The sequence below is a fragment of the Meles meles genome, chromosome 19 (assembly GCF_922984935.1).
Source record: "Meles meles chromosome 19, mMelMel3.1 paternal haplotype, whole genome shotgun sequence".
In the NCBI taxonomy this organism is placed as follows: domain Eukaryota; kingdom Metazoa; phylum Chordata; class Mammalia; order Carnivora; family Mustelidae; genus Meles; species Meles meles.
Window position 1 is genome coordinate 988,272 of NC_060084.1, and position 12,464 is coordinate 1,000,735.

Consider the following 12,464-nt stretch of genomic DNA (forward strand, 5'->3'; position numbering starts at 1 on the left):
GGCCGAGACGAGCGGGGCGGGGCGCTCCTTAATGACGTCAGCGCGGCGCCGTCGCGGTCGTGACGCGCGGACCTGGCCCGGCCGGGCCGGAACAGGGGCAGCGGCGGGGGCGGCGGCGGCGGCGGCGGCAGGCCCGGCCCCGGGATGGCGATGTTCCGCAGCCTGGTGGCTTCGGCTCAGCAGCGACAGCCGCCGGGCGGGCCGGCGGGCGGCGACAGCGGCCTGGAGGCGCAGTACAGCTGCCCGATCTGCCTGGAGGTGTACCACCGGCCTGTGGCCATCGGCAGCTGCGGCCACACGTGAGTGCGCCGGCCTCCGGGAGCGCGGGGCCGCGACGCCGCCGCGGGGAGGGGCCCGAGGCCCGCGAGCGCCCGGCGCTGCCTCGGAGCCAGGCGCGCGGAGGACTCGGGCGGGGGCGCGGGGCTCCCTGCGCCGCCCCGGCCCTGTCCTCTGGGCGCCTTCCTCCGCCTCGGCCCAGCCTCCCGCCCGCCAGTCCCGGGCGAGCCGAGCACCCCGTCGGCGCTGGGGCGACCTGCAGCCCAGTCTGGCCGCGGGCCCCTGGGACCTGCGGAGGGCTTCGGTGGGCCGGCCGGGTACCCGGGCTGGCGGGCGACCTCGGCGCCGCCGCCTTCCGTGCGGTCCCGGGAGACCCGGGTGGGCGTTTGCCAACAAACGCCTCGCGGCTCTTGCTCTCAGCTCTTCCTCGGACCCGCTGCCCGCCTGTCGTGGCCGGAGAGGAGAGGAGTTCCCTGAAGTTAGGAGAGAGATTGTCCGGATTCTGGTGCTGTTTGTTTTGATGGCGAGACCTTGAGTCATACGGTCACTGAGCAGCCGGGCGGGCTGGCCCTGGGGACCCGACACCGCGCACCCTGCGAGGGTTTCCAGCCGCACCGGAGCCTCGGGGGTCCCGCAGGGGTGTTTCAGCCACAGAAGCCCGAGGACGTGGCTCTTCCAGCGGGGAGCTGCCCTCGAGTCTTGTGGGAGCTGCCAGCCTGGCTGGCCGGGAGCCGAGATCAGTGTCTGCTCTCCGGCCGCTCCTGGCTGAGCAGTACAGGGCTTGAATGCAATGAGCAGGGCGGGAAGCGAGGTCAGGAGGGCCCGGTGCCAGCAAGCTGGGCTCCTAGGGGGGGTGGCTGCCCCTGGAAAATCTTTCAAAGAGCGGCAGCCGACTTGGGAGGCTCCGGATAGAAAGGGGGGCTGGGTAGGTGTGTGCCTGCTCCTCAGCCGGCTGCCCCCCTCCCCCTGCCGGGTCAGCCAGCACAGGCACCTGCCCATGTCAGGAGGGGCCCTGCGCCTCACGCTGCTGCTGACATCTTGTCGGGGCAGCCTCTGACCCGGACTCCTTTCTTGGAAGCACGTACTGGTCGTGCTTGGGCGTGCTCTGCTGTCTTCAGTCCATCACTGAGAACGGTGAGGCTTGACCCAACTTCAGAAAGCCCTTCCTGGTTCTCGGACGGCCTCGCCTTGGCACCCACTTACCCAGCGCTGGGCCACAGCATTTCCAGCCTCCGGGTGTGTACAAATCTGTACAGATTTATTTTTCCAGATAAGTCTTTTCTTAAAATGTGGTCATCAGACCGTAGCACCGCACCGAACGGTTGTGAAAGCGCCATGTTCTCTAAACCCTTTCCCCACCCTTGTTTCTCTTGGCAGAATCCGATCTGTCTTGTTTCTGAGGCTGGTCCCACAAGGAGCTCCTCCGCGGCGTCCTCCTTCCCAGCTCTCTCTTCTGTCCCTGCTTCTTACTCTTCCCCAGTGTCTCGTCTGACGGCCTGAAGGCACACGCACACACAGGCACAGAGGACTTAAGGGCTCGCACTTTTCCTTAAAAGAGCCCCTGGCGGTGTGGGTGTTGGTCCCGGGCAGCCACCTAACCGTAAACAGTCTGCCTCCCCAAGACAGTTTCTGGTGGTGGGAGTGGCCGTGCGTGGGCAGCACCGGACCAAAGAGGAGAGAGGGCCTGGCGGGGGGTTCTCCGTCAGAAGGCCGTCCGTGGGGCTTGTGGAAGAGCCCCCAAGAGCTCCCCGGGAGCCCCAGAGGAGGGCGATCATTTCTCATCTCGGGGGGCATCCGGAAGCAGAAGCTGAGTGCCTACGGACGACCCTCTGCTGGACCTTCCCCTGAGGGCCCGTGTGTGTGGGGGCCGGCTCAGCCTCGACTTCCCGGCCTCCGTTCTCTCATGCTCTCTCAGCGCCGTCCCATGGGGCCTTCTGTGCCGCGTCCCCACATGCGGTCAGTGAGCAGAGATCATAGAGAAATCAGAGCGCTCACGTCTGGGGGGGGGGGCGCAGGGAATGAGGAGGACGGGTGTGTCCTGTGTGCTGGGCGTGCCGCTGCCCGGTCAGGTAGGTGCTCACTATTTCTTTTGTGCAAGAGGCCACGTTTCCAGGGGTCCCAGCAGAACCGGAGCTGGAGCTCTGGCAGTCGGGCAGGCTGGCCTCTGAGCCCCCGCCTCCCCCCACAAGTGCCCTTGCAGCAGTGACCCTGGGGACCGCTGAGCCTTGATGGCCAGACACACAGACCCGCAGGGCTTCGGGCAGGTGCTTCCTGTGCAGAAAGGAGTCTGCCTGCACCTTCCCAAGACCCCACCTCCGCTGCCCCTCCTGCTGGCAAAGAGGTGCCCTGTGCTTGACCCGTGCCTTTGTCGTCGGAGATGTGGTCGCGAGGCCAGCACTGACGACGTGGTAGCCCGTCCCCTGAGCGCTCCCGGGGCCGTGCCTTCTGCGTGTGCGTTTTACAGCTCTGTGGACATAGACTCTCCTCGTTTGAAGCGCACACGTCGGCGTCCAGAGTGTCAGCTGTCGAGCGGGCACCGCCATCGCAGACACAGCCGCAGCCGCGGACCCGCGCTCCGTCCGTGGACCGGTCCGTTCTGGATTTTCCATGTCAGCGCACGACCTGAGCTTGGTGGCCCCGAGGCCCTAGTGGCCGTGTCCGGCAGTAACTCTTGTGCTGGGGACCAGCCGCATCTGTGTGTCCTTTCCCCGTGGCTCCTGCGGTGGCCCTGCCTTGCGCACCTGCGGGACAGCAGCACACTCTCCCCCCGGGACTGACGAAGTGCGAGGCCAGTGTTGGCCGATAGGCTGGTCAGACCCTTGGAAGGGCAGGAGAGGCACCCTGGCGTGCTCGTCAGAGCGCCGTGGGCTGGGTGCCGGAGCACCTCTGTCCCACGCCTGCCGGGGTGCCCTGCGGGCCCTCCCTAGGTGAGGACGGGACTAGTGGCCCATCCTCCTTCCCCTGGAGGACAGAGGCTCTTCCGCGGGGCCTCACTCCAAGCCGGGCCTTGTCCCGCGTACGCGCTCCTGCAGACGGGGACGAGCACGTGGGGGTGTGGTGGGAGCCGGAGGGACGGCCGAGGGCCTGGGCAGCAGCTCTGCCGGCGGCGGGAACCGCTGGCCGCTTAGCTGAGTGGAGCTGAGTGGCCCCCACAGCACTTCCTGAGAAGCCGGACCGAGCGGGTCCTGGGATCGGGTTCCCATTTGCTGCGTGCTGGGTGCTCTCCAGCCCGGTGTCCGCCCGGACCGAAGGCCGCTCGTTTCTCTGCAGCAGTGGGGGTGGGGCCTGGGGTGAGGGGGGCTGGCTCCTGCGGCCCAGGCACGTCTGTCTGCTGGCTGGCCTCTTGATGTGGCCTCTCCAGGGACGGCGCCAAGAGCCTCAGGCCCCTGGGGCCGTGAGTGTCCCCGCTCAGCAGTCAGGAGCCCAAGCAAGCCCACTGCCGTCATCACGCCTCTGCTCTGGCGCTGTCCCGAGGCTGGCGACACTCAGCCTGCAGCTGTGTGGCTTCCTGTCCCAGCGCTGGTGGTGTCTTACTCTCCAAAGCTTTGTGCGTGTAGGGTCTCCAGAGGCCTCCTGTCTCCCCCGTGTCACCAGAGCACCTGGGGCGCTGGCGTCACCGCATCGGCCATAAGATAGGCAGACTGAGCCTCGGGCTGGGCCCAGGGCCGCGGAGCCAGCACGGCTCCACCTGCCTCCCGCACACAGCAGCGGCCCCAGAAACCCACAGCCCGGAGGGGACCTGGGGTTGTCGGTTAGCCGGAGCAGCAGGAATGACTCCAGAAACAGCAGAGGGGAGCTGTGCTGTGAGCTCGAAGCAGCCAGCAGCCCTCAGGCCCATGTCCCGTCCCCTGCAGGTTCTGCGGGGAGTGCCTGCAGCCCTGCCTCCAGGTGCCGTCCCCCCTCTGCCCGCTCTGCCGCCTGCCCTTCGACCCCAAGAAGGTGGACAAGGCTGCGCACGTGGAGAAGCAGCTCTCGTCCTACAAGGCACCTTGCAGAGGCTGCAGCAAGAAGGTACCCCACCCCGGGGCCCTCCTGGGGCGGGGCCGATGGTCTGCAGCGGCAGGGAGACGCGCTTCTGCTCCCCGCTCCGAGCTCTCCCTGGAGAGGAAGCTGTGCTCTGTGCTCCCCCAGGGCCTTCTCACCCCCGTCACCCCCTGGCCTGGGCTCTGGCTCTTAGGTGGTTGTAGGGCTAATTTGGGAACACGGGAACTGAGCCTCAGCCCTGCTGATGGCCGGGGAGGGAGGCAGCGTCCCAGGCAGAACTGGGGGCCCTCTAGTGCTGGCCGCCACCACCCACCTGGCCTGTCTCTGTACCCGGCCCGGAGCCCCTCACAGCGGCCCAGCCCTGGGAGCTGACTTTGACTGCCGTCCCTCAGCTCAGTGCAGACAACACCGTAGACCGTAGAAGGCGGCCCTGGTTGCTGTGTTCTAAAGCTCAGGGTCTGCACATCCTGGGGCTACCCTGGGCTCTGCAGTGAGGCCACTGGCCTCCTTCCCTGGCACACAGGCTTTGTCCCGATACATCTCTGGTTTCCTCGAGGACTGCCCAGCCCCTCTGCAGCCCCCCAGGGACCCCAGCTAAGGTGCGCTCCAGTCCCGCAGCTGGTGGCCAGGTGCACCTGCCGACGGGTATGCAGAGTCGGCGTCGCCTGCCCTCGGCGCCTCTTTCCTGGCAGGGCCGCGAGGCCCCTGCTTATGCGGCACCGTGGGCGGTGATCGTCAGGGGCAGGGACTGGCCTGCTTCCTGGTGGTCCTCTCACCCTCTGGAGCCTGACCCCGATGCCGCCTCTGCCCCTCTCCTCCTAGGTGACGCTGGCCAAGATGAGGGTGCATGTCTCCTCCTGCATGAAGGTCCAGGAGCAAATGGCCAACTGTCCCAAGTTCGTCCCCGTGGTGCCCACGTCCCAGCCCATCCCCAGGTAGGCCTGCCCACCCACTGCTCAGAGCCCCGGTTCCTTGTCGGGGCGTCTCCCGCCTGTGCCACTGTCCCTGCAGGAGGCTGTCGCGTCCCCTCTGCAGAGAGCCTCGCTGCCCTGCACGAGGGGGACCCCAAGGAGGGCCCGTACAGGTCGCCGAGTCACCTCGCAGCAGGGGACTGTGGGGGGAAGGGATGGGACGCAGAGCGTGGGGGCAGCCGGGCAGCCACACCGCGGGTGGGGCGTGGGCAGTGCGGCCCCCGCTCACCTCCCGCCACCGCCCCAGCGCCGTCCCCAACAGGTCCACCTTCACCTGCCCCTACTGCGGCGCCCGCAACCTGGACCAGCAGGAGCTGCTCAAGCACTGTGTGGACAACCACCGCAGCGACCCCAACCGCGTGGTGAATGGCCCACCCGGGGGCAGGGGCGGGGGCAGGGAGCGGGTCTGGCTCCTCCCGAGCGCCGCTTCAGCCCGCGCCCCGTGTTGCAGGTGTGCCCCATCTGCTCGGCAATGCCCTGGGGGGACCCCAGCTACAAGAGCGCCAACTTCTTACAGCACCTGCTGCACCGGCACAAGTTCTCCTACGACACCTTCGTGGTGCGCCCCCCCCCCCCCCCCCCCCCCCCCGCCCCACCACCACCCTGCAGACCCGCCCACCGGCCCCATCCGCCCCGCCCCGCCCTAGTTGCTGCTCTGTCCGTCTCAGACTGGGGGGGGGGGGCGGGGGGCGGCCCGAGGCGAAGGGGCCCCGTCCTCCCAGACCCGTTCGTGCTCTCCAGGCGGGAGTCAGCCGGGCGGCCCTCGGGGAGGAGCCAGCTGTGGATCCCAGGCGTGGGCAGCCGGTCCCGCCACCCCATGGCCCTGGCGTGACAGCACTGCCGTCCTGGAGGGGGTCTGGCCCTGAGAGGCACCCGCCCATCCGCCGCCTTCCCTTCCTGCCCTCCAGGATTACAGCATCGACGAGGAAGCCGCCTTCCAGGCCGCCCTGGCCCTGTCTCTGTCCGAGAACTGAAGGCACAGCCCAGCCCCTGGACCTGAGCCCTCCGGCCTCCAGACACTGGGCAGCCTCCGGGGACTGGGCCTCCCACGCCTGCGTGGGACAAGCGGAGCCTCCTGTGTTGCGGGACAGGTGGTCCCCGAGCCCGCCAGGGCCGCGGTCCTCGGAGGGTGGACACCCGTGCTCCCGGCTGAGCTCCCGGCTGGCTCCCTCGGTGCTTCGGGCTGAGCAGGTGGCCCGCGCTGGGCCCGAGAGCGGGGGCGGTCTGTTTCCAAGCCATGCTGTCCTCCTCCGCAGAGATCCGGTGCGCCCCAGCGGGGTCCCGCAGGCCTGTGCGAGCAGGAAGCGCCGGGGGAGCCCCGCCCACCGCGGGGAGGGGGCGCTTCCAGTTCGCCGCTGGGGACTGGCTTTTGTGATACTTAGAATTCCGGCATTTTTCTATACTATCCAGCGTGATGATCTTTCCACGTTTTTTAGAGCAAAGACCGAGCAGTTACTGCTCGTACCGCAATACCCGTGTTTGACTAGACAATAGTATTTTTATGGAACATTGACAAAGTTATATTTTTTAAAAAAAATCAAAAATCAACAGTTGTGGGGTCTGCGCAAGGGAGCGAAAGGCGCGGACGCCAGAGCCAGAGCGCGCCCCGGGGGCTTTGCTCAGACAGATCCTGGCGCTGCTCTGCCGGGTTCCCCTTCCTAACTGCCAGGAGGAACCCCGAGGGCCCCCAGCTGCTCGCAGCGGCTCCTGACTCTGCGGTGGCCCCAGCAGCGCCCGCCTCCTCCCACCGGGGTCCTGGCTCCGGCCCTGGCCCTGCTGTCTTATCCCCAGGTGGACCCTGAGCCTTGTCAGTAGGCCACCCCGGGGATGACAGGTGGGGATGGACGACACTGTCTTACTCTTTCGGTTCCCAGCATAAATTATTGCTCTTTTAGAAAAACTTCAATAAAACATTTCAAAGCGTCTGTAGTGACATTGACCACTGGGTTTCCTCCGGGAGGATGGGACGCGGCTGGGGCTGGGGTGCACCGTGACTTCCCTTTGCTTGAAGTCTGCAGGCGTGTGTCTGTGTCCAGGCAGCTCAAGCACCTTGGGGGGACGGTGCCGCCCACCTGCCCAGGCCCCTCCCTGTGAGCACGGCAACCTCCCCAGGCTGCCCTCAGCCCCAGGCTGCCCCAGAACACATCCTGTCTCGAACCACAACGGTTCGGCGGTGACACATCCTGGCAAGTTTGCCAGGGTGGCGGTTCTCACCTCCTTCCTGGTCAGGAGACGGGGTTGCCCGAGGCCAGCACACTGGACTCAGTGAGGCCTGCTCTGGGGGCTTGAGGTGGCCACGGTGGCTGGAGGGCCACCTTCGGGACACCCTCGGAGTAAAGTCCTGAGTCTCTGAGCAGCAGCCCCTCTCCCCACGGCTGGTTCTTGCCACTGGGCAGCTCCCTGGCATCCTCCTGGTGCCCCAGCATGTGACCTCGGCTCCCCAGCCTCACATGGGGGCTGGCAGGCGGAAGGAACCGTTCAAACAGGAAATGTCCGGGGCTCCTGGCTGGCTTAGAGCGTGTGCTCCTGGTCTTGGGGTTCTAGGTTCCAGCCCCATGTTCGGTGTAGAGATTACTTAAAATCTTTAAATGTGGGACGTCCAGCCAAAGGTGGTGCCCTGGGCTTCCAGAGTGGCTTCCCCAGGCAGGGCTGTGTTCCAGGCTGTTCCTCAAGGCAGGTGGGACTCCTGAGCTTGAAGCCACGGCAGAGCCAGGCAAACCAGTCCCACAAGCAGCCACTCAGGAGAGCGGTGACAGGCTGGTCACCCTCTTGGGACCCCTTCATCCAGTCCCACCCTCCCCTCTTCAACCCCACTGGCCGAGGGAGCCGGTGTGGTGGCGGGTCCTTGCTGCCACCCGAGGACACCCGTGGGGCTCTGCCCTCTCCACAGAGCCACAGGGAGAGAGCCACAGGGTAGTGTCTACACAGGACCCTTCATCCCCAACACCTCAGGCCCAGTGACTCGGGGTCCAGGTCACTCTGCCCAGGGGAGGGCATTGAGTGAACCGCAGCACAACGTGGGGGGTGCGGGTGAGCTAGATCTCAGCAGACCCCACGGCATCAGGGTGAGACGCTCCGGCTGAAAGCCACGGCACCAACAGCCTTTTACTTCGAATGAGTCCTGGCGACAGTGCGGCTGTCCTGCCAGGCCTCCCCCTTCATCCACAGGCCCCTCCAGGGCTTCCCGCCACGTGCGTGCACGCGCGCACACCCACACGCACACACACGCACGCACACCCATCTCCCGCGCGGCCACACAAAGCCAGACAGCGGTGCGTCCTGGTGCCCCACCCGGAGCGCACACTTGCCTTTCCCCAACGGACTCCACGCGTGTCTGCGGCCTAGAAAGCACGTCTTGGGGCGCCTGGTGGCTCAGTGGGTTGAGGCCTCTGCCTTCAGCTCAGGTCATGATCCCGGGGTCCTGGGATCGAGCCCCGTGTCGGGCTCTCTGGTCGGCGGGGAGCCTGCTTCTTCCTCTCTCTGCCTGCCTCTCTGCCGGCTTGGGATCTCTGTCTGTTAAAAAAAATTAAAAATTGGGGCGCCTGGGTGGCTCAGTGGGTTAAGCCACTGCCTTCGGCTCAGGTCATGATCTCAGGGTCCTGGGATCGAGCCCCACATCCAGCTCTCTGCTCAGCGGGGAGCCTGCTTCCCTCTCTGTCTTTCTCTCTGCCTGCCTCTCTGCCTACTTGTGATCTCTCTCTCTCTCTGTCAAATAAATAAATAAAATCTTTAAAAAAAAATTAAAAATTAAAAAATTAATAAAAAGAAAGAAAGAAAGTGTGTCTGGATCTCAGGCACCTACAGCCTCCTACGGTAGCACCGGGCCAGGCAGGCAGGACCCCCGGAGCGCACAGCCCTCGCCACCCCCAGGCCCCTGAGCGCTGGTGCATTCCTCATCCCCGGGCCTGCGGGAGCTGAACACCTGTGAGTCTGGCCCACTGCCTGACCTAGCGGGGGCACAGCCAGCGGGGCTCCCATGGGGGCCTCCTGCTGACTGTGCGGGCAGCCCCCCGGGCCGCAGAGGAGGCGCTCGGGACCCAAGAGGCCGGCTGTGGATTCCTTCCGGGCTGGAGGACACTCCAGGCCCTGCAGTCAGTGGCTTCCAGAAGCTAGGGACCCTGGACCTGGGACCCAGGAGGTTCCTGTCTGGCCGGTGCACCCCCCACCCCACCCCCACCCCCACCCCGCCGCGGGCCTTGCTTGGAAGTTGCAACAGAGAACTGAGCACGCCTCTCCCGAGAGCCTCCAAGGACAGGCCGCGCTTCCTGGCCTCTGCCCCCCGGTGGCTGGTGTGAGAAGCACAGCGCGGGCTGTGGGCTTGGCTGGGGGCTGGTCTGCAAGACGGCCTCCAGCCCCTCCCGGTGACAGACAGCAGCGTGACCGGTGGCCCTCCCTGTGTCCAACAACCTGCTGGGAAAGAGGGGCCAGCTCCACGGTGCAGGGAGGAGGCAGTGAGGTGCTGAGTGGGGAATTCTGCTGTGGACCCAAGGGACCCCTCTCCTTTAGGCCCTGGGCGTCCTGATGCCTGACACCCATATCACTCGGGAACAGCGCCTGCGGCCTTACAAACACACACACATCATGTGTGCACGCGGCAGGCCACAGCCCAGCACGCGCACGCACCCCTGCTCGGCCCCCCGCTGCTTTCTTCCCCTGCCGCCCCTGAAACCCTCCTCAGGGCCCAACACTGGGCTCCCCAGCATGCCTAGGACACCACGTCTAGGACTCTCCTGCATGCTGTGTGCATAAGCTGTGTGCGAAGGGACAATGTCCCTCCCTGTCTCACACAGGACATGTCTCCCAGACCCCAGGTTAAGAACCAGCATCAGCTGTAACAGACCTCAAAATGGAATGAGCTCCCCTTTTCTGGGGGTAACCAAGCACACATCAGCCACCAATCTGACCGGATGTTGGGAGCTAGAACTTGGGGTCTCAATTTCCACAAGCCCATGACCTCGTACGGCCACAAGGTTGCCCCAGGTTAGGATATGGCGGCCACAGCCACACCCCCAACCTACGCTGGGGCAGGGGCTCTTCATCCCTGTGGCTGGCACCCCCAGTGTGAGGGGCCACCCCTCTGGGGTCCTGGGACAGCTGAGCCCCAGCTATGAGGTCCAGTTCCGAGCACTGTTCCAAGAGTCCCGGTCCCTGGACTCTTGGGGTCCCCTCCCCAGAAGCTGACCTCTCCTCCAAGCCCCAGGGGTGTGCATGCCCGGGGCCACACTGGGGGTTCACAATGCCCTTCTGTCTCACCCAGCAAGCGCCGCTGGTCCCCACCGTGCACACGCAGGCACAAGAGTGAGGGCTCCCGGCTGGGCCCCCATCGGGATGCAGTCTGATGGGGAGCAGGTCCCCCAAACTGGTCATGAAACCCAACCAGTTAAACAGTGAGCACTGGGGATGTATGTGTACAGACGTGCGCAGAGTCAAGCACAACCTGTCTTACTCTTCGTAAGGCAGGAAAAAAGACTATAAAAACACATTCACATGAGAAGAAAAACTACCTAACCAGAACTACAGCAATCGCTCCCAGGTGCCTACCCTAATTGCCAAGCGAGGCTTAGCACCTGAGAGAGGCAGATGGGCGGGGCCCAAGCCCAGCTCCGAGCCAGCTGTCCTCCCCAGGGTCTTAGGTATCAAGGGAAGACTGCTGTGATTTCTCCTGGAAGGCAAGGACTCTGGTCCCTGCTCTGGTTGAAAGAGGGGCAGTTCCAGGAGACTGGAGGGAAGTGGGTGGGTGTGAGGCCTAATTGCCAGGTAAAGCGGCCATAATGAGGATAGAAGGACACGGCGCAAGAGCAAAGGGACAGCGGCCTCCCCTCCCTGGCCCTGCACAGGTGTGGACAAGATGCCCACGTCCTCCTCTGTGGGTCCCTCTTGGGTCCAGCCAGACATGACCCTGTGAGCCACAGCCAGTGAGTCTGCATGACCCCAGCAAGGGCTGAGAAGTGGGTGCGACTCTTTTGTTGTGGGATCCCAGGGGCCATTTCCAGGATGAGATGGGGGACACTCATTTCCCTAAGTAGTGTGGGCCTCTCTCTGGGGATGAGGGACGTCACCTACCTCGGCTGATGGCCCACGGTGGATGACCGGGAGAGGAGGGCAGTGTGCGTGGAGGGCTAGCAGGTACCCGCAAGCCTTCTCCACATCTGGGAGGAGGAAGAAGGAAGAAAGGGTATAAAGAAGGCTCATGAGGCCACAGAACAAGTGGATAAGCAGAAAGCAGCCACGTGTCCTCTGAAATCAACACGCACAACTGCACAGGGCCAGGCTGTGGCCCGCAGGAGAAAGGCGTGCCCACTGTCCATGCGGCACCTGCCCCTCCTTGCTCTCACCAAGCCCCAGACCCCAGACTGGAGCACACGCCTCGTGCGAGCCTGGGTCCTAACCCCCACTGGCTAGCGTCTCGGAGCCTCTCACCTGCAACGCTGCATGCACATAAGACCCTGGGGGACATGGCCTTCGCTCCCTGCTTCTCCCGAGGTCCGTCGACCGGCTCACCGTCAACTCCTCCTCGTCGCCCCCCAAGCCCACAGCTGGCATAGAGCACCCGCCCTCACCTGCCACCCGGGCCTCCAAGGAAGGCAGGCCTGCTGCAAGTTCACGGGAAAACCCCACAGCTGTCGGGGACAGCCTTGGCGCTGTGTCCACTCACCCAGGGAACGCCCCGTCTGATCCCCAAAGTCCTGAAACGCCCACATCCAAAGGGACCAGACACTCAGACACGGCTCATCCCACTCTTCGTGGCAGGAAGCAGGGGCACAGGCTGGTCTGTGCACAGTGGCCACGCTTCCCCTCTTGGAGGGAACTGCCCGTGGCCGCAGCTCAGATCCCCTCGGAACCCCAGAATTCCAGGCTGTGGCCTTGCTCCCCAGGAACGGAGCCTCTAACGCCTTGTCCTCGGAGGGAAGGAGCGCTCCCCGGCTTTCAGCCCGCGGAAAGGCCCCTCGCCCCCAGGCGGCTGACCCCGCCGCCACCAGGGCCGGCCGGCCGGGTCAGCTTTGCAGTGCGGCGCCCGATCCTACCGCGGCGGGTCTGCGCCCAAGCCGGGTGCAGGGAGCAGGGCCCAGCGGGAGCAGGGGTTCAGCGCTCGCCTCCACCGCCGGGTGGACGGGAGCCCGGCTCGGCTTCCGCCCAGCCCTGACCTCCGCCCTTTCGTCCACGGTGAGTGGGTGCGCCAGGCCCCAGGGGTCGGCGTGACTCGCGGCGCGCGCCAGGGCAGTCCCGTGGGGA

At 65.5% G+C, this 12,464-nt stretch overlaps 1 protein-coding gene across 1 annotated transcript; it reads left to right on the plus strand.

Annotated features, from left to right (window-relative positions):
- Nucleotides 1-58: 58 nt before the first annotated feature.
- Nucleotides 59-7,156, plus strand: RNF166 (ring finger protein 166). The gene is made up of 6 exons (XM_045989065.1): nucleotides 59-299; nucleotides 4,131-4,287; nucleotides 5,083-5,195; nucleotides 5,479-5,593; nucleotides 5,683-5,790; nucleotides 6,140-7,156. The coding sequence occupies exons 1-6, from the start codon at nucleotides 145-147 to the stop codon at nucleotides 6,203-6,205; spliced, it is 714 nt and encodes a 237-aa protein (XP_045845021.1). The 5' UTR covers nucleotides 59-144; the 3' UTR covers nucleotides 6,206-7,156.
- The last annotated feature ends 5,308 nt before the right edge of the window (nucleotides 7,157-12,464 follow it).